This window comes from Emiliania huxleyi (assembly GCF_000372725.1).
Source record: "Emiliania huxleyi CCMP1516 chromosome Unknown EMIHUscaffold_17, whole genome shotgun sequence".
Taxonomy (NCBI): domain Eukaryota; phylum Haptophyta; order Isochrysidales; family Noelaerhabdaceae; genus Emiliania; species Emiliania huxleyi.
In genome coordinates this window covers 1,021,894-1,048,878 of record NW_005200881.1, presented here as the reverse complement: position 1 = coordinate 1,048,878, position 26,985 = coordinate 1,021,894, and the positions used below count along the sequence as shown (strand labels likewise).

At 64.9% G+C, this 26,985-nt stretch overlaps 8 protein-coding genes across 8 annotated transcripts; 5 read left to right on the top strand and 3 right to left on the bottom strand.

Annotated features, from left to right (window-relative positions):
* The first annotated feature begins 359 nt into the window (after positions 1-359).
* On the top strand, positions 360-2,386 carry EMIHUDRAFT_352715 (hypothetical protein). Its single transcript, XM_005784628.1, has 3 exons — positions 360-390; positions 414-1,495; positions 1,704-2,386. Exons 2-3 carry the CDS (start codon positions 575-577, stop codon positions 2,175-2,177), a joined length of 1,395 nt encoding a protein of 464 aa, XP_005784685.1. The 5' UTR covers positions 360-390; positions 414-574; the 3' UTR covers positions 2,178-2,386.
* Positions 2,387-2,484: 98 nt separating this feature from the next.
* Positions 2,485-3,154, bottom strand: EMIHUDRAFT_352714 (hypothetical protein; the record flags this gene model as incomplete). The annotated part of the gene is made up of 2 exons (XM_005784627.1): positions 2,485-2,837; positions 2,920-3,154. 2 exons carry the CDS (start codon positions 3,152-3,154, stop codon positions 2,563-2,565), a joined length of 510 nt encoding a protein of 169 aa, XP_005784684.1. The 3' UTR covers positions 2,485-2,562.
* Positions 3,155-6,477: 3,323 nt separating this feature from the next.
* Positions 6,478-8,446, top strand: EMIHUDRAFT_352712 (hypothetical protein). Its single transcript, XM_005784626.1, has 3 exons — positions 6,478-7,019; positions 7,110-7,507; positions 7,572-8,446. Exons 1-2 carry the CDS (start codon positions 6,537-6,539, stop codon positions 7,323-7,325), a joined length of 699 nt encoding a protein of 232 aa, XP_005784683.1. The 5' UTR covers positions 6,478-6,536; the 3' UTR covers positions 7,326-7,507; positions 7,572-8,446.
* A 1,106-nt stretch (positions 8,447-9,552) lies between these two features.
* On the top strand, positions 9,553-10,607 carry EMIHUDRAFT_202923 (hypothetical protein; the record flags this gene model as incomplete). The annotated part of the gene is made up of 5 exons (XM_005784625.1): positions 9,553-9,663; positions 9,780-9,831; positions 9,919-10,100; positions 10,274-10,480; positions 10,554-10,607. 5 exons carry the CDS (start codon positions 9,553-9,555, stop codon positions 10,605-10,607), a joined length of 606 nt encoding a protein of 201 aa, XP_005784682.1.
* A 367-nt stretch (positions 10,608-10,974) lies between these two features.
* EMIHUDRAFT_99192 (hypothetical protein) lies at positions 10,975-13,383 on the bottom strand (the record flags this gene model as incomplete). The annotated part of the gene is made up of 6 exons (XM_005784624.1): positions 10,975-11,145; positions 11,216-11,433; positions 11,889-12,032; positions 12,173-12,260; positions 12,438-12,734; positions 12,928-13,383. 6 exons carry the CDS (start codon positions 13,381-13,383, stop codon positions 10,975-10,977), a joined length of 1,374 nt encoding a protein of 457 aa, XP_005784681.1.
* Positions 13,384-14,560: 1,177 nt separating this feature from the next.
* Positions 14,561-15,358, top strand: EMIHUDRAFT_99191 (hypothetical protein; the record flags this gene model as incomplete). Its single annotated transcript, XM_005784623.1, has 1 exon — positions 14,561-15,358. The coding sequence occupies one exon, from the start codon at positions 14,561-14,563 to the stop codon at positions 15,356-15,358; it is 798 nt and encodes a 265-aa protein (XP_005784680.1).
* Positions 15,359-16,543: 1,185 nt separating this feature from the next.
* Positions 16,544-22,393, bottom strand: EMIHUDRAFT_99190 (hypothetical protein; the record flags this gene model as incomplete). Its single annotated transcript, XM_005784622.1, has 7 exons — positions 16,544-16,900; positions 16,988-17,051; positions 17,088-17,333; positions 17,390-17,538; positions 17,613-18,354; positions 18,503-18,979; positions 20,508-22,393. The coding sequence occupies 7 exons, from the start codon at positions 22,391-22,393 to the stop codon at positions 16,544-16,546; spliced, it is 3,921 nt and encodes a 1,306-aa protein (XP_005784679.1).
* Positions 22,394-23,793: 1,400 nt separating this feature from the next.
* EMIHUDRAFT_449582 (hypothetical protein) lies at positions 23,794-25,686 on the top strand (the record flags this gene model as incomplete). Its single annotated transcript, XM_005784621.1, has 6 exons — positions 23,794-23,961; positions 24,020-24,159; positions 24,280-24,392; positions 24,465-24,657; positions 24,884-25,112; positions 25,220-25,686. 6 exons carry the CDS (start codon positions 23,794-23,796, stop codon positions 25,514-25,516), a joined length of 1,140 nt encoding a protein of 379 aa, XP_005784678.1. The 3' UTR covers positions 25,517-25,686.
* Between the last annotated feature and the right edge of the window lie 1,299 nt (positions 25,687-26,985).

Sequence of the window (26,985 nt, the reverse complement as noted above, 5' to 3'; positions counted from 1 at the left end):
AGCGAGCACGTGAGCCCCGTGGCTCCAACCGGGCCCTTCCTTTTTTGAGCAGGTGTGCCGCCGCGCGAGCGACGCTCCGAGATCGCCCGAGATGGCGCGGCGCGGCCCCGAGATCGCCCGAGATTGCGCGAGATCGTCTAGATTGCGCGGCGCGGCCCGACCGCCCGAGGCGAGGTAGGTGGATTGGTTGGGAGCGAGGGGGCGGAAGTGGCCAGTGCGGTAGATCGGTCAGCCGGGGCGCGTGAGCCGGACTTGTGAGCCGGACGGCTTTCATTTCTCGCTGCGTTCTTGCACATGGAGTGCGAGATACTCGAATTTGTTTTGTCTCGACTTTCCGCCCCAAACTGTCACTCCCCTTTCTCCCGGCCGGGGTGGGGCGCGCGCGGGGGGCGGCGGGTGTGCGGGATGTCTGTGGGCCCGAGAGCGATATGCCATATGTCCGCCTTGCGTTGTTTCAACATCGAAGGCAAAGCTCAAAAAAGAAAAAGGTCAGGCCGTTGCGGCAGCCTGGTTTCATGAGAGAGACGCGCAGCCGCTCCTTGTCGTAAGTTCAAGTCGCATGCGGCTCGACGAGATGCTCCGCAGTGCCTTCTTGGCGTCGGTGTTGTACTGCACCCTCCTCTTCTCTGTGACAGCCGCAGTGCAGCGTGAGAAGAGCTGCGGGCCTGGCTGGAGCGAGCGCCGGTGCGACCACCGCGTGAGGGGCGAGATACATCTGTGGACCGCCCTCCTATTCGCACTGCTCCTCCTCCTCTGGGCCGTCCTCCGGGCCAGGGGGTGGCTCGGGCGGCTGGTGCGCAAGACGATTGGCGGCGCTCCGCAGCACACGCCGCTCTCCTCAATCTCTGTCGACATGCCGCTGTCGCCGATGAAGGAGCCCGGCGCGGCGCCCGCGCCGACGCTCCTCTCCGCGCCGACCCTCCTCGGCCACCGCCGCCAGCCCACGCCGGACAGCGTCGTCGAGCTGCTCCTGCTACACGAGGACAGCGAGCGCTGCACGCAGAGAGACGAGGCCGACGAGAGAGAGCGCGCGTCCCTCGAGCTGGGCAACGAGCTGCATGCCGACTTTGGCGAGATTATTGACGCGCCGCTCTCGCCGCACACGCCGCCGCCGCCACCGCCACCTAGACCGCAGCCGCCAGAGCAGCCTCTGCCGCCGCCGCAGCAGCAGCCGCAGCCGCTGCCACAAGCGTCCTCACCGCCGCCGCAGCAGCCGCCGCCGCCGACGCAGTCGTCTCAGCCGCCGCCCCGGCGGTCGCCGTCGCCGCCGCCGCCGGGTCCGCATTCGATCCTGCACGCGGCGACTCGGGCGTTTGAGGCGGCGATGGCGGCCGGAGGCGGCAGCGACCAGGAGGACGGCGCGGGGTCGGGCGAGATGGACGTGGAGTTGCTGGTCGCCGCCTTCCGCACCAACCTTGCGGTGACGGAGGTCTTCGGCTCGATGATGACCCCCGCCGTCAAGAATGACCTCGCCAACCTGGACAAGCTCGCAAAGGTGCGGCCGCCAAACCTCCCCTCGCCGCCAAACCTCCCCTCGCCGCCGCTCTCTGCACTCCTGCCCCCCTCCCCCGTGCCGCCCGCTGCGTCGCCTCGCTCGCTGCGCGCCTCCCATCAACACCGCCTTCTCCCCCACACACGCCCTCGCCGCCGCCTCTCTCACCGCCTCCCCTCTCACCGCGCGCCCTGTCCTCGGCCGCACACAGGCGTGGGAGGCGCTCGGCAAGCGGCGCGGTGCGGCGCAGGTGGCGACGCTGCGAGGGCTGCTCGAGGCGGAGCGGGCGAGCGGGGTCCACAAGCCGGGCGGCGTGCTGCGCGACCCCTCCGCCGGCATCGCCCTCACTTGGCTGCGCCGCTCGCTCGCCTTTCAGCGCGGCCTGCTGCAGGGGCTGGCGGCGGACCGCGGCGCGACACTGAGCGCGGTGGCGACGGCGGCGTACAAGGCGCACCTCGAGCGGTACCACAACTGGGTGCTCCGGGGCACCTTCAAGGTCTGCCTCGGCGGCCTCCCCGCGCGAGACGTCTTCCTCGACAAGCTCGGGCCCGAGCTGCGGCCGGCGGAGCGAGCAGAGGTGTGCTACCGCGAGGCGGCCGAGGTGGGGGAGGCGATGCGGAGGGCCGACGAGCGGATGGGCGCGCTGCTGGTCGCGCTCGACATGGACGACCAGCGGAAGGCGTGAGGATCGGGCTATAGAAGTCGTCTCGGTACACGTCTTACATGCGCGTGCTGGCCGCGCGCGGTGCCACGCTGCCAGATAAGAGATCTCTCTGCGTCTCTGTCGCTCTTGTCTGTTCGAGCGCCCTGTATGTGAAAAAAAGAGAATGGGCGTATAGAGATGTAGCGAGTAGCGGGTTGTGTCGTGCATGATACATATATATGTAAACGGACACCTCTACTCATGGGAGATGGGTAAAAAGGAGCAAGTCCCCGTCTCGTGCATATGTGTGAGATATATGACAGGGGCCACACAATCCACACATACATACAAATTACATGGTTTTATGCAATGTGACTTCGATCCCGCGCCGAAACACACCACACTCTCTGTCGTCACCCGCTCAGCCTCACGTCCTCACACCCTCCCGCTGAGGACGGATGCCGTCGAGGTACGCCATCTCCTCGCCCGTCAGCTCAAAGTTCGGGTCGTACGTGCCCAGATCGTCCTTGGAGTGCAGCGCGGCCTTGGTCGCGTTGTGACCTGTGCCGGTGGCGAGGATCGCTCCTCGCTGCAGCGTCCAGCGGAAGCACACCTGGGCGGCGCTCATGCCGTGCGCGCGCGCGATGGCGCCGAGGCGCGCGTCGTGGAAGGGGCAGCCGCTCATCACGTCGTAAGCCTCGTCTGCGCGACATGCGGGGCGAGGGTGTCACGGGGCGGCGATGGCAAGGCTGTGGCCGAGCGGGTGCTGGGCGTCGGCGCGCACAGGTGATGTTGTGCGTCCGGCAAAAGGCGATCGTCGCGTCGTCGTGGCCCGGCCCGTGCAGGCAGACGCCGGTCTCGGGCGAGCAAAAGGCCGAGCCGTTGATGGACATCTGGCACTGGTTGACGGCGGGCTTGACGCGCGTCGTCGGCGCCGCGAGGAGCGCCTCAAGGTGCGTCACGTTGTAGTTGGAGACGCCGATGGCCCTCGTGAGCCCGCTCGAGAGGGCCATCTGCATGCCCTGCCACTGAGCTGCGTTGGCCTTGGCAGGGTCGACGGCGGCGGCCGTGCCCTGCAGCTCGCACGGTCCGTGCAGCAGCACGAGGTCGACGTGCGTCATTCGGAGCTGCGCCAGGTTCTCCTTGAGCACGTCCACCGCCCGCTGCGGATCCAGCGAGCAGTCGAGCTTGCCGGGACCGTGCAGCGCAGCCACGCCGGCAGGAACCTTGGTCGTCAGGAAGATCTTGTCGCGCGCCGCGCCAGTGGCTTTGAGCGCGGTTGCGATGGCCGGCTGGTCGTGGTAGTCGTTGGCAGTGTCTATGCCCACGCCGCCAGACGCAAGCCAGGGAGCGACTCCGACGCTCGGGTCAGAGCCGCAGCACGTGCCGAGCGACATTGTCGGCATGTGGACTCCGGGCGCGATCTCCTTGGTCCTGGGCACGGCCGCGAGCAGGAGCGTGGAGAGCGAATGCATTACGCGCGGCAAACACCGGCAGGCGAGAGGCGGTGGGCAAGAGCGACTGCGGCAAGACGCAGAGTGAATGCGGCGAGAAACGGCGTCCATTCGTACCCGGGTACTGTAGAGCAACGAGACTGCGAAGAGAGATAGGAAGAGGCAGACTCCCTAGGGTGGGCGACGGATAGCGCACCACACACCTCTCCTTAAAATCCCTGTGTGTGTGGGCGGCGTGCCGTCCTCCCATCCCTCCCTTGGGTTGTCTGTTTTCTTTCTTTCTTTAGGTCTCTTGGAGCAGAGCCCCGGTGGACGGCGCCCTCGAGAGAGAGGGGTACCCTGGGTGGGCGGGGCCTCTACTCGCCAGGCGTTTACTGAGAAGGGCTGTTTTTGCGTGAACGCGGCAAGAATATGCGCGCGACAAGAAAATCCGCGAGCGAGGCCAGAATGGGCGCGGGGGGGCCGCCTGATTAGGCTTCGGGGAGGGACTGGACGCACCATTTCTTCCCTTCCCAGACGCCGACGACAGACCGAGCGAAAGGTCGATCGAGTTTTGCGCTGGTCCTTCGGCAAAGGGTGTCCCTTGTGTGAGCCCAGCGTGAGCTGCCTTTCGCCCATCGCCGAAAGGCGTGGCACTGCGTCGCGACGCAACATGGTATCCACCAAGCTGATCGATATGTACAGATCGCAGGCCGAGAAGGGTCGGCAAGAACGCTACACCAAGTGCTTTGGAGCGGCAATGCTCGGCGTCCTGTTGCTCGTCATACTCAACGTCGAGAGCAGCCAGACGCGCCACCACGTGCACGACCTATTCTCGGCGCTGCGCTCGCATTCTCCGCGTCCGCCGCTGCCGCCACCGTCTCCGCCGCCGCCGCCGCCGCCGCCGCCGCCGCCGCCGAGCCTACCTCCGCCGCCGCCACCCAGCCCGCCTCCGCCGCCGCCGAGCCCGCCTCCGCCGCCGAGCCCGCCTCCGCCGCCGAGCCCGCCGCCGCCGCCGAGCCCGCCGCCGCCGCCGAGCCCGCCGCCGCCGCCGAGCCCGCCGCCGCCCTCGCGCCTCTGCTGGCTACATGCGCGCTGGTGCGACCCTGCGGTTCCACCCCTGCTGCGGCGGCCGATCGATCAGCAGGCGGCCGCGCAGAAAGGCGCCCTTCAGAAGCAGGGCGAGAGGCAGGCGCTTCAGAGGAAGGTGCAGCGAAAGGTGGTGCTCGGGGTCGCGACAATCCTCGTCTTCGCCGCGGCCCTCCTCGTCGTGCAGGTGGCCTCCCGCCTCCTGCGCCGAAGGAGGCATGCCCATCTGCGGGTGTACTCGCTTGCGCGGGCAGAGGACTGGTCAGACATGGCCGCAGACGCAGAGTCCTCCGTCGGGATGTGGGAGCGTGAAGTCACGTGACACGGGTTGGCGGTTGGGCTCGGGGCCCCGTGCCGCGTGCGCACGTGCACGTGCACGCATCTTGAAACTCGACAAACGTCCTCAATTGGAGTACTTTACAGAAAGGTTAAAGCGGACCCCGTGTGTGTATGCATGGAACCAATTACCAATACCCTTTTATTACAGCTTACAATGACGGAGAATGAGAGTTGAGAGATGCAACGAACTCGGAACTGCACACTCCACCGCACACAACCGGTTCAACCCCCCCCCTCGAGCATGTCACCCCCCCCGCGCCCGCGTCTCGGATCCCCCACCCAGAGTACAACTCAAGGCAAGGCTCGGCTCTGCACACAGCAGCGCGAGCTGCACGCTCTCTATCTCTCATCTCCTGCCCTAAAAAGTTCAAAAGTGAGTGCGTGTTCCTTCCCACATTCCGTCTTCATGCCTCATGGTGCCGCCACAAGGATGACCTTATCGCCAATGGAGCGGGCGGGTGGCTCGCCGTCCTCTTCGAGGGGCGCACACAGGTAGCAGCGCGTCGCTTCTCCGACGGCCAGCGTCAGGGCGTGGAGGTACTTGAGGATGAGGACAATCAGGCCGATGTAGCCGCCGATGAGGCCGACGAAGGCGTAGTAGCTCGTGGTGGTCCACTCGTGCTCCACAATCTTGAACGGCGCCGGCGAGACCTTGAGCTGCAGGCACGAGCCCGCGGGCGCACACTTGGCGTTCGGCCCCTCGGTCACGGGGGAGGCGCCGCCGTGTGGGTGGATGCAGATGTTTGTGCCGGTGGGGACGTGATCGGTGTGCTGGAAGGTGGGCGTGAGCTTCGTCACGGCCGTCCGCCCTCCGGGCATGTTCTCGTAGATGCCCTCCAGGATCTGAAGGCTGACTGCGCCGTAGTGCAGCGGCCACCCCGCATACTCGATCAGCTTGTAGCCCTCGCCGCCGCCAACGGTCTGCGCGTACGGTGGGCTGCGGTGAGTTGGGCAGTGGGAGCACACTAGTCGGACGCCTACGGTGGGCGATGAGAACCTTCCACGAGGAGACGTCGAGGATCTTTCTAGCGTGCTCGGCGTAGTCGAACGCGTCTTGCATGCCCGTGTCCTCGTTCTCGGTGCGGCGGATAAAGTCGGTCGCGAGCGCAACGCCCATCTTTGGTGAGGGCGAGTGCGCGCTCACGCTACCCGTCTGTGCGTTCTCCCGCCAAGTAATAGTCAGCGCGTCGATCGGGTCGGCAGAGTAGTAGAGGCAGGCCCCTTGAGGACCGCATTCTTCGGCGCGTACGTACTCCTTACTGATGGTGAGACCGACCGACCGGGCGGCTCGTCCGTCGCCGGCACGCCCTCAAGTGCCGCATGCGCAAGCGCCGAGATGAATTCCGAGTTCGTGACCAGACCTTGGGTGATGTCGACAGACGAACACTCGTTGTCGGCAAAGCGGGTATACCAGCTGGTGGATCTCCCATCTCCGACGGCCTGATTTCACGCCGCGTTTCCGCCCTCGAATTGGGCCACAGCTCTGCAGCGGATTCGCGCCATCGATGTCGACGGCAAACCTCGGACGGCAAGACCTGAAATGAAGTTCGGCAAGACCTCAGACGGCCTCTACGAGGAGATCGGGGCGCCGGTGCCGGCGCTTCCCTACCGCCAATTCAAAAAGAAGCTTAAAATTCTGCGCATGGGCGCGTCCGGCTTCCTTGCGGAGGGCGGCGGCAGCGTGCCTAGAAGCGGGGATATCGATCTGGCGTTTTGGTCCTTTGTATCGGGCTGGCTCGCGCGGCTTGACCGTCAGTGGAAGACGGCGGTGCGCACGGTGCTGACACTCCGCGGTGAGGACGACCCCGCCCTCAGCGAGCGGGCGCAGGCGCTGCACGCTTGGGCAGAGCTGACGCGGACGGGAGTGCGCAAGATTGTGAAGAAGGTCAACAAGCTGAAGGGGGAGGGAGACCTGCGCCTGCGGCCGGTCCTCGACTACGCCTTCACGCGCGGCTTCCTGCGCTCGCAGCTCGAGATGATCTTCTCCACCGACAAGAGGCCAAGTTGCCCTGTCTGCCTCGAGGAGCGCGCCTTTCACCGCCACCGCTGCCGCTACCGCTCTCTCTTCCTGGCTCAGTCACTCCCCCCCTCACCTGCCCCGCCTCCCCCCCAGGCCCTCGACCCGGCCAGCCTCGCCCCCGTCGCGCCAGCAGAGTGCGGGCACGCCATGTGCGCGCCTTGCTTTGCCCGCATCGCAGGAGCGGCGGCGGAGGCGGAGGAGGCGGTTCGGTGCCCGATCTGTCGGCGCCGTGTGCGGTCACCGGCCAAGCCGCTCACCGCGCCCCCGCGTCGCTCGCCCCGGCTGCTGTCGCCGCCCGCGGAGGCCTGAGGCGCGTTTAGAAAGGCGCCGCTCGCTGCTTTGTTTGATGCTGCGCCGCGCGTACGTTCTTGCCCAATCCTGCCGGTTCCGCAATCGGCAGCGGGGAAGGGGGCTTGGGGGGCGGGGGCGGGGCATGTCTCCGCCCTCGATTGTGCGATCTTGAGAGCTTGGTATCTGTGGGTGACAGGCCGCACACTCGACAGTATCACGTGGCACACTCCACGAGAGAGCCCTAAAGCGCGAGCCCTCTCTCCACACATACTACCAGCTACGGTAACTAGAGTGTGCACTAGCTGCTACCGCAGCGTCTGCCCGCCTCTCGCCCCTCGCGCCTCTAGCCCAGTCGGCTGCGCCCTCCCTCCCCAGGCCCCATGTGCCCGGAGGGTCCTACTCTCTCGCTCCCCGACCCCTAACTTACTAACTGTCGGGCCCTCCCGACTCGCCGGTGGTAGTTCGCACCAGAGGCGCCACCGCCTGCCCTGCACGCAATCCCTCGGCAGTAGGGCAGGATCGGTGGTTCGTAGCGCCCTGGTGGCGGGATGGCGCCGCTCGTCGGTAGGCTCTTTACGGATAGGCGTGGGCTGCTTTAATCCCGAGCATTGCGAGAAAGCAAGTTCTGGCCGAGGAGGGGCCGGCCTGCCCTCAGTCAAAGGAGAAGAATTGCCCCAGCAAACTGCTTATGCACGATGCCTTGTCCGCCTCTGCCATCCCTGCCACCACGCGGAGCGTCTCCACCGACCACCTCTCCATCACGTCTCGTGGCTCGTAGAGCTTAAAGCACCAGGTCAGCCGGCGAAGTCGCTCGGAGATGCTGCCATCGGTTGAGACTCCTGTGGCGTCAAGGGCAGTGACGATCGTCTGGGTGGGGCACTCGCGAAGTCGCTGCTGGAAGGTCATCCGTGTTGTTAGCGTAGGTCGACGCGGCTCCACTGGCGGGGGGCGGATCACTCGGGGCCGCCGGATCGGCGTCTCTGGATGAGCGACCGCCAGGTTGGAGAGGAGGAAGGTTGGCAGATCCTCCTCGTCGACCGAGCACACCGAGGTCGGCGAGGAGGCTCCGAGCGACGAGCACTCACTGCTGCTGCACCGCGACATGCCGCTGCGTATTCTCACTTGCATGCTGTTTGTGGACTGTGCTGCTCGTCGTTTGATGCCGACGGCATCAAGCCGGCCAGCCAGCTGAAGTCCATTTTGTTTTTTTTTTCTTCTTTTTCGGAGTTCTTTTGTTTAAATTCTTTTTCGAGAGAGGTATTGCATGCTTTTCCCCCTTTCTTCGTTGAATTCTTCCTCCCTTCCTTACGGCAACACTACCGTCGCGGGCTACATCGCGGAAGCGACTGGCCTTGAGACCTGATGCTGCCACAGTTAGTTGCGGCATTAGGCGGCGTCCGCGAGATTCCGCGCATCGTGGGTACCCACGCTTCGGGGGGGGGGGGTCCCAAAAGGTTGAAATCTCGGCTGCACGATGTGACGTTACCGAAATGGAACTAGCCCCTGAGGGAGGGTGTAGAGGATGTGATCTGTGATCTGTGATCTGTAAGGGTCCGCCCGCAGGCGCATTTTGTATACCGAGGCGGTGCCCGGTGCCGAAGAGTGTAGAGCGCTGTAGAGCTGTAGAGATGTAGAGCGCTCTGGGGCGCTGTAGAGCTGTAGAGCTCTACATTCGGCGCGGGACAGAGCGATGCAGATGTAGAGCGATGTAGAGCGCGATTTTGCTGTAGAGTTTGTTGTAGAGGCTCTACAGCAAAACCGCCGGGGAGGCAGTGACTCAAAGAGGTCGAGCCGCACTAATGGGGTGTCTCCGAGCTTACTGGAGCTCTGGTGGACGGCCCTGACTATCCCTGACACACAGAGAGTCACTCTGACGGCACACAACACCCTATAACTGCGTCATGACCAGCCTGCCATGCGTCGCCGGTGCCGCATTCGTCGCAGTGCTTCTTTAGCAGGCGGTGGACTGTCGGCTGCGAGGACGGTCGCATTTGCGCGAGGCGAGGCGAGCATTCAGACGCGTTGCATGCGCCATGACTCGCGCCAGCGCGTGCGGGAGCTCCTGGCTGAGCGTTGAGTCCAGGCGAGTTGCGCTGGCCACGATCGCCGTACGCCGAGCCGAGCTGACGCGCCGAGGCGCCGGCCAGTCGCAGCCGTGAGGCATGCCACAGCAGCAGAGGCAACTGCCACCCATTGGGCGGGCAGACAGAAGGCCAGGGCAGCACTGGCAAGTGCAACGCGCCTCATGTCGGAGAGCGACCGTGCCTCGTTCGCCGCTTATGATGTAGAGTTTGTTGTAGAGATTTCACCCTCTACATCGCTCTACATCTGCATCGCTCTGTCCCGCGCGGCGGATGTAGAGCTCTACAGCTCTACAGCGCTCCAGAGCGCTCTACAGCTCTACAGCTCTACAGCGCTCTACACTCTACATCCTCTACACCCTCCCTCAGACTAGCCCGAGGCCTTGCGCAGGCGTGTGTCAGAGTCATCGTAGAGCTAGTGCAAGAGCGTCGTGCCAGCAAAGGTGACGTGACTCCGCCGAACAGCGTGCGGATGCACGCAGACACTTGCCTTCGTCGTGCATGAGCGTGCATCCTCCGACCGCGAATAGCGCTTGGCCCGCCGGTCCGTGCTGTCCACCGCCACATCCTCCGACCGCTCGGCATTGAGAGCAATATGCGCCGCGCCGCGATCGCGTTGACCGCGGCGCTCCTCGCGTTGATGCGTGAGCGGCGGCGCCGGTTGCGCTTGCGGCTGCTCCTTGAGGGCGCCAGCCACCGCATACAGCCTTCGGTGCCGGCGCTACGCCAAGCATCGCAATCTGCGGCGCCGGCATCTCGGGACTGACGCTGGCCGGTCGTCCACTAAAATTCTTCGCTGCGCAAAATTCTTTTCTTGAAGCGCGTCAGCTGCGCGCTCCGCGCTATCCATTGTGAATGCGCGCCGTCAAGCGGTCGGACCCGCAGGCCTGGGCTTTGGCAGGCGGGATCGGCTGGCTCTACGGGATAGGTTGCGTGCTCGGGCCGTTCTACGGCGTCGGCGTCGGCCTCACCTTCCCGGGCGGCATTCTCGCCGGCGCCGGTGGCGGGGTCGGGGTCGTCGTCGGCATTGGCATGGGCGGCGGGCTCGTGTGGGGTGCTGGCCGTGGCTCTGTGCGCGGCCTCGGCGTGCCGGTGCCAATGGAGCCTCCGGTCCTTCCGTCCCTTCAAGACCTCGGCGCGCGGGCTGCGACCTCGTACGACGCAGTCAAGCAGTGGCGACGTGAGCTCTCCTCTGCTCCTCGCCGGGAACGACGGCTAGCGCTGGCGCTGCCTGGCGCCCCTATCCCGACTGAACTGCGGCGCCGAAGGCAGAAAATGGGCGGCTCTTGAGATCAGACGGCGCGTTGCATGAGATCAGAGGCTTTAACCTTTATTCGAAACAAATTAACCTGGTTACATACCACAAGACAATTAACCTGCGATATGCGATGGAGAGAGGGGTCACTCAAAAGTAAAATATCTTTACTTCCAAAACCCGGACGTGCCTCCACCGGCACGCCGCTTCCCCTCTCATGAATACGCGTGCGCGCACCGCAGGCAGGGGGCGAAACTACTTGCTGTTGCTCGTGTTGTCGTGGCGCGGTGTCGTGTGGAGAGCGAAAACACACTCTCACGAGACTGCAGACTCACGTCGCCAACGCGGCCGGCAGCCCGATCTCGGTGCTGTGCGCCTCCACCTCGGCGGCGACGAGCGCCTGCAGCCGCGCGGCGAGCGAGCCGGGCCCGTTTGCAAACACGGCGACGCGGTCGGCCTCGCCGCTCGGCTCGCCGTCGGGCGGCACGTACAACTCGTCGACCTGTGACACACAAACAGCCGTGAAGCGGCGCTGCTCACACAGCTCGGCAGGCATGCACAGCTTCGTCGACCGGCAGCAGCAGCCGCGAGGTGGACGAGATCAGGGCGCCCTCCCACCGGCCTGCGTCGGCGAGCCGAGGCGGAGAGAGCACCACGGGCGTCCCCTCCCGCCCGCACACCTCGAGCAGCAGCCGCCGCACCGTGCCCTCGAGGATGCCCTCCCCCGCCGTGTGCACCGCGCCGTCGACGATCGCGTAAAAGTTGGTCTGCGAGCCCTCGAGCAGCTCGCCTGTTCACAGCTGGAGCCGTGAAGCGACCCCGCTCGCAGCCGAGAGGTCTGCCAGCCCTCGAGCGGCCCGCCGCTCTCCGTCGCGAGGAGCAGCTCGTTGATCGGGCCGACCTCCGCCGACCGCATCAGCGCCTCGAGCGGAGCGCGGTCCGCCACCCAGCTCGAATCCTGCTCACGGACGCAACCGCCGTGATGGCGGCGCGCTCCACAACGCTTATTCCTGCGGCCCAACGCGACTCCTTCGCCGCCGCGTTCGCGCGCGGCGCCCCTCGCACCTCTGCCCGGATCGGCGGGTCGGGCAGGGGCGGCAGCGGGGCGACGTGGCAGCCGACCGAGCCGAGCAACTACGAGAAGGTTCAGAGAAAGTTCGGAGACGGTTCGGAGAAAGTTCGGAGAAGGTTCAGGGGCGTGGCAGCAAACCGAGCCGTCCGGCGCCGCCTCCGCGCAACCCGCACCCTCCTTGGCCGCCTCTGCAGCCTCGCCCCAATTCACCACCAGAGTCAGCTTGAGCTCGCCAGCACCGCCCACTCGCCGCCCGAACTCTCGCATGTACTCTCGCACCGCGGCCGCCACCGCCGCGTCGAGTCGCGGCCGCAAGCCTGCGCTCCGATGGCGGGGAAGGGGCGTTGGGGCGACGAGCAGACGGCCAGAGGGCACAGCGCAGCGGTGGCAGGTATGTGGCAGCTCGACGCAAGTGCGTGGCTCCTGGGTGCAGAGCCCCAAACCTACTGACAGGCACCTGCAGCCGTGCCAAGCGCCGCCTGCAGCTCAGCCGCGCCGCCGCCGCCTGCAGCGATCATCGAGCCCACCGACGCCGCGGTGCGCTCCTGTCCGCAGCGGGAGGCTGATCAACATCTCGGCCTTTTTCTCGGGCGCATCTCGGCTGCATCTCGGGCCGCATCTCGGCTAACCGCGCTCCACGTGTGTCTCCCACTCGAAAACGCTCCTCCCGCCGCCGCTCGTCCGCGCCGTCGTGTACGCGCCTTTCGGGACACGTCGCGGACGTGTCGTGGACGGCGCTGGACGTGGCCTCTCGAGACAGGCCGCCACAAGCACGCGCCTCCTGGCCTCGAGAGGAGAAAGTCCTTTGCGGTCTGCGCGGACGGCGCCGCGTGCCCGTCCGCAGCGACGACGAAGCGCGGCGCGGCGACGCACTCCTCCTCCAGCCAGCGGAGGTAGGCCGCGTTGCCCGTGACGGGAGACCACGCCACCGCGCCTCCTCCCTCCTCCTCCGCAGCCCTCGCGACGGCCAGCCTGGCGGAGGCGACCGTCTTGACGGCGATTGAGCCGTCCGGAGCCACCTGCGCGGTGCGGGGAGGGTGCCCTCTGGATGGCCCGGAGAGGAGCCCGTGAGGCCTGTGAGGTGTCTGTGAGCCGCCTGAGAGCGGTCAGAGAGAGGCGCGCCTGAGCACACGCGACGAGGCGCGAGGCGGCAAGGCGCTCGGCTAGGGCCGCGCCCGCCTATCACCCAGCGCGCCGCATGTATTCTCGTACGCGCGTGTGTCTGGCGGCCGTCGGCGAGGCGGATGATGTCGCCTTCGCGCCTCCGTCCAGCGGCCGAATGACGCCTTTCCAGTGCGCGGCGCCCTTGTCCGACGTGTCGGCGAGGATCATTGGCACGTCGTACGAGTGTGCTGCCTCCACCGCCCGCAGGACCGACTCGAACGGCTCCGAGGTCTCAAACGAGACTCGCACCTCGGGCTCGCTCTGCACGGCGCCCTCCCACCAGTAAAAGGAGTGGATCTCCTCGCGCGTGACCTGCGTAGCGAAACCGAGCGCCTCGCACAGCCTCTCGGCGGCCGAGCTGCTTTCCTCGGTTGTCGTGACGCGGAGTACTGGCGGTGAAGGCATCGCCATGGCGGTGCGCAGGCTTCCGCGTACGCTGCTCCCGCGAAGGCTGCTGAGGAGCAGGAGGCGTGTCACCGGGCGGGTGCCGAGGCGGTGGAGCATGCACGCCCGGGCGAGTAGAGGCCGCGCCCACCCAGGGTACCCTCTTCGAGGACCCATTGGGTTGCTATTTTGAGGACTCGCCGGGGCTCTGCTCCAAGAGACCTCGAAGAGCGTGCGTGTGTCTCTACACGCCAGATGCACGCCCTGGCATACACATGCGGAAAAAGAAATCGCAGGCCCGTTAACAAGCAGAACGATTCGTAGCACCACACTCAAACAACAACTTCAACCTGCTGCTCCACGAGACGTTCGGCGGCGGCTTCTCGCCCACCGCCGTTCTCAAGCTGCGCCGCCTCGCGCGCAAAGTCGCGCGCGGCAGCGTTGACCGCACGGCCTACTCGCCCAAGTACTCGCTCTCTTTTATGTCCCACCATGCAGAGCGCATCTCTCTCTCTGTTGTGCGAGGCGTGAACCGCGCCATTCGCTCTCACCTGGCAACCCTGTCTGCACGTCTCGCGCGCGCGTGAACAGGGCTCCAGGCCCCAAATTACGTGTGAGTGTTAGAGTTGTTTGGTATTGCTAAAAATCTCTCTCTCCCACACTCCTCTCCTTAAAATCCCTGTGTGGTGGCGGCGTGCCGTCCTCCCATCCCTCCCTTGGGTTGTCTGTTTTCTTTCTTTCTTTTAGAACGATTCGGGATCTTTGAACACCGGAGAGACGACACGAGAGCACTTGAGCACTTGAGCACTGGATAGGGTCGATTCCGCATGGTACTCGAGTACGGGACCCCTACATACACACACGAGAGCATGCGTGCGGTCACGGTCCTACGGCTGTACACTGGCGGGTGCCCGGGACGGGATGGAAGACTAGAGTGCTTACGCCGCGGAGCAGGCAGCGACGATGGCGCTGGTCTGCTCCTTGAGGCTGCCCTGATGCCACAGTGCTTTGACCTTTGGAGAGAGTGTTGACCTTTGGTGCATGTCAGAGACATGTCGGGCTTGCGGGTCGGTCGGCCTCCTGCCCGGCGGAAGTTCGGGAAACTGATGGAGACCGAAGTGAGGCTGCAGGAGAATGCAGCCCATGTAGCCGCAGCGCGATCCTGGGCAAAATCAACTATACCCTACCCAACAGAAGAGTGGGAACCCTCTGGCGTGATGTTTGGCTTTTTGAGGCCTGTGATCACCCCCAGAGTTCCTCCACCAGTAGAGGCCTCCAGGCCTGTCCATCCGCCCCGATGCCCGTGCTGATTCTCTCCGTGGCCGTGCCGTCGCGCTTCACCTTGCGGTCGCGCGATAACGAGGTCACGTATTGCTCCGCCTCGACTGTCGCCGTGACCGCGGGCCTGCTGATCCTCGCACCGACCGCCGCCGCCTCCTCGATCCGAGGAGGGCTGCTCCGCCTCGACGCGCCGCTCGTGGCGGCCACACTATCGCTGCTGTTCACCCTCTCCACCCTATACCTCGCCGCCAGCACCAACCCCGGCGTTGTGTCCCGCGAAATGGCGGCGCCCGAGGAGGCCCCCTCGGCGGCGCCTGCCAGCTACTGCACCGCGTGCTGCGTGCAGCGGCGGCCCCGCACGCACCACTGCAGGCACATGCGCGCCTGCGTCGACCGCTGGGACCACTACTGCGTCTACATCGGCAACGCGGTCGGCAGCGGCAACCACCGCGTATTCGTGTGCTTTATCCTCGCCGCCACGGCACACGCGGCGCTGCTGACGTGGTGCGCGGCGCTCGAGCTGCTGGGGAGGGCGCAGCCGTGGCGGCTCGCCTCGGCCACCCACGCCCTCGCGCCTGCACTGCTGCTCCTCTACACCGCCCCCATGGGCGCCGTGCTCGCCTGCTTCTCGGCGTACCACCTCTTTCTCATCTCGGTCAACCAGACGAGCTACGAGTACGCCTTCAAGAAGGCCTACACCGCGCGCGCCAACCCGCACGACCGAGGCTGCCTCGGCAACTGGGTCGGCTTCTGCGGCGGCGCGCCGAGCGTGGCGGCCGGCGAGGCACCCGACGTCGCCCACATCCTAATCTGATGACGCGAACGGCCTGACGCCGGGCTGTACTCTCCTGGACGCACTGTGTCATATTTCACTCGCGTCGCCGCGCAGCCCGCACTGCTGTTAGCTCTTTTCTGAAAAATTCCATCAGGGGTAGATCAGGACATACACTGAAAAAGAAACCCCGCGAGCGAAACGTCAAACGACTCTTCGATACGGGCCCGTCGCTGCCGCCATCGCACAACGCAGGGCCTGCGACGAGGACGTTCCACTCCCGCCGCGCGAGGACGTTCCACTCCTGCCGCGCGATTCGGACGAGGACGCTCCACTCCCGCCGCGCGATTCGGACAAGGACCTTGCCAAGACGGCACCGAGTGGCTCCTTGCCGCCTTCGCGCACCGGAGCACGGATCGTGGCTGCACTAAACTTCAATGCAAAGCGCGTGCAATTTTTGCCGTTTGACGAGAACGCGGACGGTAAGCTTGGCTCTGTCTACACACGCCTGACCGAGACGCTCCTCGCCCGCGGCGACTGGGATCGTCGCCCAGCGCTACGCAATAAGGCCACGGGTGAGACGAAGCTGCCAGCGACGTACAGCCTCGAAGCTACTCTCCGCGGCGGACATAGAGTCGTTAAATGCCCGCGCCGGTTCAAACGCCAGCGAGCGTCACATATCCTACGAGCTCAGGCGTGCATGCATAGACCGGTGCGAGCCGCACCTTGACGCTGACAGCAGACTCAAGTGGCAGACTTTCAACGGCCTGGGGAGGCAGGCATTCATCCACCTATGTGAGGAGAACGCTGTCGACTACGAAGGCAGCAACTCAAAGCCGGAGCTGGCCCGTCTCGTCAGGGAGACGATTGCTCGCAAGCGCGTTGAACGCCCGGGCGGCGGCCAACCGTCAGAGCACGGAAGGTAAAGAGCCGTTCAACTTGAAAAGAGGCAAGAGCGCACGCCTAATTGCCGAGACCCTGAGGCAGCTTGCCAAGCAGTACATACTGTCTTACGTACATGCCCCACGCGCATGTCTCGCATGCCATGTAATTGTGAAAATTCTCAATCTAGATACACGGGTTAAATGAACCGGAGTCCGCTGTCCGGTGGGAGCGACACCAGACACCACGGTGGTCGGTGCGCGACACTCACACCCAGACAGCAGAATCCATCACTTCAATAACATCAAACATGCCCCAGCACGACACATACGGTTAGAAATGCGTTCAGCTGCCGCCGCCCGCCCGGTCCAGATAGTCGTGCACGCACTCGATGAGCTTCTCCTTGATGCCCGCGGCGCCCGCCTTGTGGCCCGCGTCCACGAAGTGCGTGCTGAGCAGCCCCGCACCCTTCGCGCCGTCCTCTGACGGCTCTAGTGCGTCGCGGATCGCTCGCATCTGCGCCACAAGCTCGCGCGCAAACTCCTCTGGGCAGACAGCGTCGCCCGTGCCCTGCACCACCCAAGTGTCCATCCGCGCCATCGCCGCCGCGGCCTCGCCCGAGAGCCGCTCGAGCAGCCTGCACGGCGCCTCGTACGCACCTCGCAGGAAGAGGCGCGCCTCGAAGAAGGCGACGCTGCGCGCCTGTTTGCAGCACACGGCCTCACGGGCACGGAGAGTGGACGGCGCATCGAGCCATTCCTAGAGCGCCTCGGCGTACTCGTCCGCCACGGCCGTGTCCACGTCGCGCCGCTCCGACTCGCACTCCGCCATCAGGTTGCACTCGAACGCGTGCCTGTTCACAGCCACGCGTGTGAAGAGACGCGCTCACACCGCGCTGCGCCAGCCCACCTGCGTGCGAGCGTGCCAGTGCCAGGTGGCCGCCGCGTCGCCCGCGCGGATGCGCCGATCGTACTCGCCCAGCAGCGAGCGAGCGTCGTGGCCGCTCTCGCCCACCGTCGCGGCAAAGGCGTCAAATTCTCGAAGCCGGCGGCGCGCGCCCGCCTCCTCGCCCTCGGCCTCGGCGGCGGCTGCATACGGCGCCCGCGAGTAGACGGCGTCGATCTCGGCCGGCAAGCTGTGGCGAAGAGGGGGGTCGAGGGCCGGCAGGCTGTGGCGGTGCAGGGGAGACACTCGCTCATCTCGGCGTCGCGTGCGCGCCTGAGGAAGACGCCGCGAAGGATGAGGGCGAGGCAGCGCTGCGGGAAGTCGAGGGCGTACTGCAGCGCCAGCGTGGAGCCCCAGCTGCCGCCAAACACCAGCCACCGCTCGAGACCGAGCGCCTGCTCCCTCATCAGTCGACGTTAGCTCGAGCCGTCAGCCAGCGGCTGCACCTCCAGACCCGCGCCTCCCTCACCGCCTCGAAGTCGGCGCTCATCAGCGAGATGTTGATCTCGCCGTAGATGCGCATGTGCGCCGCCGACTCGCGCACCGACGGCGTCGACCTGCCCGTGCCTCGCTGGTCCACCTCCACCACAAAGAAGCGCGCCGCGTCGAAAAACTCGCCGTTGATGTCTGCATAGTCGGCGACGCAATTGCCGGGCCCTCCGTGCACAAACAGCACGGGGGTGCCAGCGGCGCGGCTGCCCCACGTGCGGTACCACAGCCGGACTTCGACTCCCTCCACCTCGCCCACCGCCACGGTGCCCTCCTCCGCCTCCCCGATCGGGACCACGCCGCCGCACCGCCGCACCGCCGCACAGCCCACCGCAGCCGCGCCGCCCTCGCCGCCCTCGCCTCTGCCCTGGTCCAAACGCGCCTCGTCGTCTTCGCCCAGCGAGCCCGCCGTCCCCGCCACGCCGCCGCCGCGCGCAGCCGCCGCCGCCGCGGCGCGAAGCATCTCGCCCTCGCTCAGCTCTTCCACAGCCCCGCCGCACGCGGGCAGCATCGCCGCGCCGCCGCCGCGGTGCGCCTCGTCCGCCAGCTCGGCGAGCAGGTGCTGCAGCAGCGCCAGCTGGCGGCGGCGCGGCACTGCCTCGAAGGGAGGCACGTGGACAAACAGGGCGGTGTGCCGACTCTGCGTGCTCTGCGCGCCCGAGCTGTTGTTGTGCGCGTGCGAGAGCCGCAGCGACTCGTACAGCGTGTAGTTGCACAGGTACCTGCGGGTCAGGCCAAGGGCGTCTTCGGCGTCTGGCCATCCCAGCGGCAGCGCGGTGCCGGCCGGCGAGGGTGGGCAGACAATCTGCTTCTCGGCGCACCCACAGCGGCGGGCTCGTGGATAGGTTGCGGGCCCTAGCGCCAACGCACCGGCCTGCGTCGTCCGAGACTCGGATCTCCTCGGCCGACCTCGCAGCCAACGCATCCCGCAGAGAGGAGAGGGGCAGAGGGCTGCGGCGGCAGCCCCGCACGCCACGCGCGGCCGGCGCGGCGTCGATGGGCTCGTCCGTCGGCTGGCGGCCTCGCTCGTCCGCCACACGAAATGTCATGTTGTTGACGCCGGTGCGCTCGAGTGCAAAGCCGCGCCCTCTCGCGTCGACGCCAAGGTGCACGTAGATGACGCAGCCGGAGGAGTCGTCGCCGCTGTGCAGCCGCTGCAGCTGCGCGTCGACATCAACGGTCGAAACCTCAAGCACTGCTGAGCGGAGCGGGACGCCGTGCGGAAGCCGCCAGCCGTCGGCGCCGCTGGCGAGCTCTCTCGCGAGCCAGTCGGTTGGGTTCTCTTCGACGTCGGCGAACGGGCCGAACCCCGTCACGACGATGGAGCAGGACGGCGTGGCCATCGACCTGAGGGGGGGGGGGGGGGGGGGGGTGGACCTGACCGCCCAAGGCTAGCCCTACCATACCCCAAGCAGGTTTTCCAAGAGGCGGGGGGGGTATGGTCTCGAGCGAGGTGGGTTGGCCTTCTGTCTGCCCGCCCAATGGGTGGCAGTTGCCTCTGCTGCTGTGGCATGCCTCACGGCTGCGACTGGCCGGCGCCTCGGCGCGTCAGCTCGGCTCGGCGTAGCGATAGTGGCCAGCGCAACTCGCCTGGACTCAACGCTCAGCCAGGAGCTCCCGCACGCGCTGGCGCGAGGCATGGCGCATGCAACGCGTCTGAATGCTCGGCTGGAGAGCGGGTCGTCGCCGTGTCGGCCGGGCAGAGCGGCTTCTCGCTCGCCCTGACGGCGGACGGCGCCGTCGGAGCTGGGGCTTGGGGACGAGTGGGCAGCTCGGGCACGGCCCCGTCACCGCCCTGGCTCTGCCGAAGAGGGTGGAGGGCTTGGCCGGTCAGCTGGTCATCGCGGTGTCGGCGGGGTACGGGCATGCTCTCGCCATCACCGCCGATGGCGCCGTCTGGAGCTGGGGCGACGCTGTTGCCGGCCAGCTAGGCCACGGAGGTATGGAGTCGCGGCTCCTGCCTTCCAAGATCGAGGCCTTGGAGGGGCGGCGCGTCGTCGCCGTGTCGGCGGGGGGAGGCCACAGCCTCGCCCTCACGGTCGACGGCGCCGTCTACAGCTGGGGCACAGGGCCGCTAGGGCGCATCGGGCGCGCGGCCGCCTTCACGCGGCACTCGGTGCTCGCCAGTGTGCATGGTGCACACCGCCGCCCCTCCCTCCCTCCCCGCACCGCTCACTCCCCGCCCCCTCCCTCCATACAACGTCTTCCTTCCTTGACCCTCCGACCGCCAGCAACTCGCCGCGCACAGGCACGCTCTCCAGCCAGCTTTTGCCGGAGAGAGTCGAGGCGCTCGCGGGGCGGGGCGTCGTTGCCGTGTCGGCGGGCGCCTTGCACAGCCTCGCGCTGGCGGCTGACGGTAGCGTCTGGGGCTGGGGAGAGGGGGCGAACTACCGCTTGGGCGACGGCGAGAATTGCGCGCACGCGCTGCCCGTTCGAGTCGTAAAGTAAAGCAGTCAAACGGTGAACTCTGACGAGAGATGGAGGCTGAGAGAGGGGGATCTTCCCCTTTTCACGTACACTTCTCTTACGATATACGAACAATTTAACACCTTCGAGCTTTGGACCTTTTTGAGCTTTTGTTAGAGATAGAGTAATACTGACGTACTGCGTAACGGTTACGGCTCTCTAGTGCCACCTCAGTGCACGGTATTGGTCATCAAACTTGGCCCACAGCAGCTGCACCCCCCATGAGTTCTTTTCAAAGTTGAGGAGCACTGCATAAGGCGAAGGCCTCGCCAGATTGCCCAATCGGGGGTCACGATATTTTTTTACCTGTTGTTGATGCGCAGACAGCGTGCTGGATCTGTTGAACTCTGCGTGTGTCTCTTTCTTGATTTCGACCACGATGGGGAGGTTGCCCTCTGAGTCGTGGCACTCGTGGCCCTCGAATTTGACATTGACGAGCACGATGTCTGGGCGGCCCTCTGAAAGCGTGTACTGGTGGTGGACAACCGCATCAGGAAAGCCGGCCTCGTGCAGCAGCGTAGAGAGCACTTGCTTCCCGTGGACCATCTGTTCAGTCAGAGTGTCCTCACTCATGTCCCCGTGCTGCGTCAGCTTGAGCTCCGTCGCTACTTCACGGGCCCGGTTTACCAGTCCAAGCAGCAAGGTTTTGAATTTTTCGGGCTCCTTTTTCAGATCATCACCGTTCTCGTCGAATGCAACGCTGTTATCTGCAGTGATCTTCTGCTTCTTGTCGGAGGGGGGTGCAAGCTCCAAGCCGGTATCTGCGACAGCGGGAAAGCGCGCACCTGACTTCGTCCACGTCTCGAGCAAGAACTTCGATAGTGTCCGATAGCGGCCTTGGATGTAGTCGATTCGCTGAGGTGCCTGGCCCAAGCCCTTGAAATGGGCCACCCGAAGGCAAACAAGCGGGATGCGCGTTTTTTGCGCGATGGGCACCTCCGACTGGAGCTCCTTTAGAAAGGTGCAGTAATACTGCTTGTTATGCATCAGATAGTCCTGCAGGAGCAGCGTCCCATTCATCAGACTGTCGCGTTCTTTGACCTTGAGCTTCTCTTCGGCCGCCTTGTTGAGTGTCTGCCGGATGGCATTAACCCATGTGGCGCTTGCTTTGACGACCTTGGTACTGCCGCCGTTGTTGTTGACTGCAAATTTGCCGAGCATAAAGGGGAAGACCACGGTGAGGGGATTGAAAAGGTACTCTGAGTTCTTCTTTATTGCCTCCTTGTCATCCAGCCACATCGAACGGAGCCAGTAGGCCTGCTTGTCGCGAAAGCTAGGGATGACACTGTGCACAAAGTCGCGAATGGAAAGGGCGGAGAACTTGTCGGCAAACGCGGGAGGGAGGATGTAATCACAGCTTGTGACTAGCCACGCGTTAAACAACGATGACGACGGCCCAACGTCGACGAGGATGACCTGAAGCCCGTTGTTCTTCGCGAGCCGCTTGAGAAGCATACGGAAGGAGCCAACTAGCATCCCCTCATTTGATTTCAGATGGTATCGGCGCGACAGTTTCGGCGAGAAGTCCTCGTCGATCTGCGCCAGCTCCGGCCCGCCGCCGAGGAGCTTCAGGTTCACCCCCGGCAGGTGGGAGATGGGCTTCATCTTGTAGAATTCGTCGCGGTAGTCAGGGTGCGCATCCTCAAACCCGGCCTGCTGGTTCTGCTTCACAACCTCGAGCTTTTCGTGCAGCATGGGAATGTCCGACTCGAGCGCCGTGTCGAGGTCGGGGCTTGGGATGTCCTCCGGGAGGTCGTGATTAAGGCTGGCGTTGATATGCGCGTCCTCAGGGCTCGGCACGTCATCTGATCCTCCTCCGCCGTCCTCCGGCGCACCGCAAAAATAGCCTGTCGTGTTGCCTTGCACGTCGGCGTCAACGACTCCCACGCGGAAGCCCATCTGCGCCAAGGCTGCCGCCACATTGGTCGTCATCGTTGTCTTGCCAACGCCGCCCTTGAAGTTGAAGAGCGCCAACGTAAGGCACTGATCCTCATCCACGACCGGCATTGCGTCCATCTTTGATTTCAGGCCAAGCAAGCGTTCGCTCGCATCTTCGCCGAGGCGGTAGACCGTCTTGAGGTGCGCGATGATCTTCTGGCGACGGCATGGATCGGTCGCATATGCCTTGAGTATGCTATCGATGTCCTCCTTCGCATTCATGCCCGTGGCCTCAAAGAGAGCGTCAAACACTTTGTCGTGGTGCTCTTGGTCGGTGTCAAGCGGGTGGGGCGGTGTCTTCTCGCAGAGCTCATCGTACGACCGGATAGGCGTGCGGCAGTTGCAGTCCTGCACCATCGATCGATCTCAGCAAAAACGGCCACACCGCGTCTCGCGCCGTGTGTCCATGTTCTCGCCATTCTGTTACGGCCAAGTTTTTCTTTTCCAGACCCCTTTGGCCCACCGGCACGGTGCGTGATCAATGCCTTCAGGATGTTCTCGTTTAATACCCCTGGGGCTCAGAGTCGACCCGCCCCAGCCTCGGCCCGATGCCGTCGCGCGTCGGGCGACGACCTCTCGCGGGCGACGACACGCCCCTCCGTTTTTCTGTACTTGCGTACCCATGGACCGGTCTCAAACTCGATTGACATCTGCTGAAAGATAAAACTTACTTACGCCTACAAGCTATCCTAACACTCACATGGCACACTGATGCATGGCACTCCACACACATGGCATGGGGTAAACCCAACCAAAATGGCGGACTTCGCGCGACATCTCTCGAGGTCTCTCGCGACCGGGATTCGGTACTTCAGCTTGGTATAGTATCATCGTATGCTTCTCGAGGGGGTATCAAGGTATGCTCTAGGCCTCTGTGGGGACCCATCTCGGCTGGGTATCAAGGTATCATCGGCGGCCGCGCAGCGAAGCGACAATTCACACCTCTCACCGAGGACCGAGCCCTCCCGCATGCATGGTGCGCCCCGGTATCATTCAAACTCTTTGCGCTTCCGCCGTACCCGCGCGCCACGCCCACCAGCTGTTGCGCGCGCAATGCACGCCTCCTCGTTTCGGCAAAGCCAGCTGTTTCGGAAATTCACCGGATGTTGCCGGTGCCATGTTGACTTCGAGAACGATTTCCTGGGCAGCGCCCGCATGTGTGCATATCACCCTGCAGCGTGTCACGGCGGCGGCGGGGGACACCGAGTCCGCAGCGGAGCCCGCCACGGCGCCTAACAGCGCGCCCCCCGCGGCGCCGGCCCCGGCCGCAGCCGTGCAGGCCGCGGCCCCTCCCGCGGCTGCAGCCGCACCCTCCGGCTGCGGCCGCGGGCCCGTCAAATGCGACGACGGCCGCCATTAGCGCCCTCCTCGCCCAGCGCATTGCTTAGTGGTGCGCTCGCCTCCCTCCTGCGCGACGCTCACTCGAGCGCGTTGTCTGACTTGGCGCGCGCGCAGCGCGCGAAGAGGTGTGAAGAGGGGGGTCGTGTCCGGTGTGAAGGGTAACCCACGAGGGTATCAGCCTATCCTCTAGGGGCCCAATGCGGGTCCTCTCAAGAGGGGTATGATCTGGCATACGATGATAATATACCAAGCTGAAGTACCGAATCCCGCACCCGGCGAGAGGCGTAGCAGTCTCAAAAAAATCGTTGAGGCGCCAAGCGGGAGTGAGCGAACGTCTCTCCGTCCGGGTCGTACGTACGGTGAGGTCGTACGAAAGAAAGAAAGAAAAAATCCTGGGGAAAAGCCGTACCCCCCTCATGCTCGCGCTCCTGCCGGCCTATCCCGCCCAGATCTTCGCCAGCGCGGCCAACGACGTCGGCCTCAAGGACGTCTTCGCTTCCAAGGGCGAGGGCTTTGGCCCAAAGCGACTGCGGCTCGGCAATACGTCGATGAAGAACGCCAAATACAAGAAGAACGAAGGCGAAGTCCCGACCTGGATCGACGGCGTGCCATTGTCACGGACCGCTGCTCTGCCGCATCAAGGATCTGACAGCGCAGCTCTCTCTCTCTATAGGCAAGCCTCCGTTCGAGCCGCTGATGGAAGTCTCGGCCGACTGGGCTCTGGCGGACCAGACCCGAACCTTCTGCCTCCTCGTGCTGGACATGGAGAATGACTACCTCCCGTGCGCAGCCCGCACTGACGCCCGCACCTTCGCTCGTCTCACTCGCTTTACCCTCTGCGGAGCCTCGCACACAGCCGCGCAGCGCCGCTGCCAGCTGAGCTCCCTCCGCCTGCCCTGCAGGTATATGACTTTTATGATGCCGAACGCCGAGGCGGTGCTCGCCGCCTTCCGCAAGGCGCAGCAGCCGGTCGTGTGGACCAACTGGTACCGGCAGGAGGATGACGGCGCGTACGGTGCGTGTGCTCGGCACACCGCCTCCGTGGTTCCGAGGGCGCGTCCCTCACGCGTCCACGACGCGCCCGCAGGAGCCATCGACCGCTTCTGGGGCCCTCGCGGCCTGTACCCGCCGGGAGGCACCGTCAAAGGGCACGCCGAGAACCCGATGTGGATCGACACGAGGTACGGCAAGAACGCGACCGACACGGCGGGCTGCGCGGCGGAGGGTGGTCCGTACACGCACAAGAGCAGCGCGGCCGGAGCCGAGGGCTGGCGTGTTAGGTGCCAGCGATGGGACCGATCACGGAGGACGAGAAGTCGCTCGTCATCAAGTCGATGTGAGATGAGCCGAGATCAGCCGAGATCAGCCGAGACCGGTCCATTTGGCGCAGACCCGACCGCTGGCATGTTGCGACTCACGCAGCGGACGGCACTCTCCACGAAGTGTCTGCGAAAGGAGTTTGGCCGTCCCTCCTTCCCTCCGACCATGCCGCCCTCCCCGCCGCAGGCACCTCTCCAAGATGGCCGACAAGGACGAGCACGGAGACGACATCCTCTACCCGATGCTGCAGGCGTGGGGCGTCGACACTATCGTTATCGTCGGCGCGTGGACCGAAGACTGCGTCATCGCGACCTGCTACGAGGCGGCAGACCGCTATGGTCTCGACGTCGTCCTCGTCACCGACGCCATCGCAACGGGCTCGCCGGTGCACCAAAAGGCGATGGACACGATGCAGGCGGGGCGGCCGCCGAGATGGAGCCGTCGCCCATTTTTTGCAGCCGATGGCAGCGCCGAGTTGCGGCAGCCGTGCCCCTCCTCACCAGTGCCTCCCTCCCTGCCCAGGCGGCCTGCGGCAAGACGCTGATGGCGGAGGAGCTGGTGCAATACTTCGCGAGCCACCGGCACAAGCTCGGCCCCGCGCAAGCCGAGCTCAACTATGGCGCCGTTCAGCTGCGCCGCCGCGCCGCCCTGCTGAGCGCCGCGCAGGCCGAGGCGCGCGGTCGCGAGGGCATCTCGGTGGCGGTCGCCGCGGTGATCGCGCTGATGGCGGCCGCGGTCGGCGCAGCGATCGCCGTCCGCGTCTTCGTTCGTCACCCACTCTCCCACAGCTACGAGAAAAGCCCCGTGCCATTCACCTAACTAAAGGTTAACGCAAGTGCTCGCACTGTGGCGTGAATTTTGATTGGAGCGCTCGTAGGATCGTCCCGATGCTCAGAAAGAGTTCAGGGAAATGAAAAGGTATAGGTACGGCGAACGGCGTGTGCGTGTCGACCGTTCTAGTCACCTCTATTTTTACGATTACCTGTGTGCCCCCCTCTTTCGAGAGAGAGGCGCGCGACCCGTTGCGGTTCCGCGCCTGTCCGCCTAACTTATGGCGGCTAACTCCAGTCTCCACCCGTTGATCCCCGCTCACACCAAGATATCGATTCGCGCAGGGCGGGGACACAACATGTACATGTACATGTATGCATGCGGTCGCACATGTGCATGCACATGCATCCCATCTCGATCAGAATCTGCCTTCACCTTTTATTTATTTCTACCCGCTAACTATGAGCGAGAAAGGAACGCTGATCACCCTCCAGCCAGCCACCGCGAGGAGGCGCCGCTTGAGCAGCGTTTGCCCCTTGGGCTTGCGCACGCCCCGGTCGTCGGGCAGGAGGACTGGAAGTGAGAGAGGGGCCATCGTCCACCTCAACGCCGACGCGTGACGAGGGCAGCGCCAGGTCGAGCGAGTAGCCAGTGCGCGGCTCAAGATACTCCTCTTCGAAGCCAAGCTGGAGGGTGGCGAGGGCAGCCGCGATGGAGCGCTGCAAGCCTGACGGCTGAGCTAGGGTCGCCATCGTAGCGTCGCGACAAAGCTGGCGCTGTGAGACGGAAAGGAGATGCTGCAGCCTGTCTGCTCCTCGCTCAAGAGAGAGCCAGAGCTGCCATTGGTGAAGCTGGACGCGGTGCTTGATGCTCGCGATGGAACCTGGGCGAGCGAGTCGCTGATGACGCGTGAGCAGGCGGCCTCGTGCCATCGCTCAGCGGGCCAACGCTCATCGCGCCATCTCAGCTCGCCCCACCATTGCTGCTCGTCGCGTCTGCACACGTTGCGCCGTTGCTCTTCACGCCAGCGGTGTTGCCGAACGTAAAAAAGAAAAAGAAAAAGAAGAGAGCTAAACGATTGGACCCGGTGTGGTCGCTAGACTGAGATGAGACCGCCAGTGGATGTGGGAGTCCACCGCGCACCGCGCTGCGAGCCTGTCGTGTCCCTTGTCAGGAGCAGGAGAGCCCCACCTGTCCCCCTGATCGTCCTTCCAAAATCCTGCTCGTGCAGGTGGGGACCCTGTCCTCGACTCCTCGTCCCATCCCTCGTTTGGCGTGTCTGTTTTCTTTCTTTTTTCCGGTGTGAAAGGACAGACAAGCAAGAGCTAAATCACTGAGAGAGAGAGAGACCCCCCCTCTCCCTTTTCTCCCAGTAAGCTAAAAGTACTACTACTACTGAAAAAAAACGGAAAGTTAACGTTCTTCGTTCGCGGGCGGGTACCAGGTATGTTGTTGTTGACCGCAGCGGTGGTGACGGCAACAGCACGCCAACCCTGTGGCCTGCGGTGCCGCATTTG

Coding starts and splice junctions, on each gene's coding strand:
- EMIHUDRAFT_352715 (XM_005784628.1), top strand. CDS start 575: ATGCTCCGCAGTGCCTTCTTGGCGTCGGTGTTGTACTGCACCCTCCTC. Junction 1,496..1,703: donor ACCTGGACAAGCTCGCAAAG/GTGCGGCCGCCA, acceptor GGCCGCACACAG/GCGTGGGAGGCGCTCGGCAA.
- EMIHUDRAFT_352712 (XM_005784626.1), top strand. CDS start 6,537: ATGAAGTTCGGCAAGACCTCAGACGGCCTCTACGAGGAGATCGGGGCG. Junction 7,020..7,109: donor GTTGCCCTGTCTGCCTCGAG/GAGCGCGCCTTT, acceptor CCTCCCCCCCAG/GCCCTCGACCCGGCCAGCCT.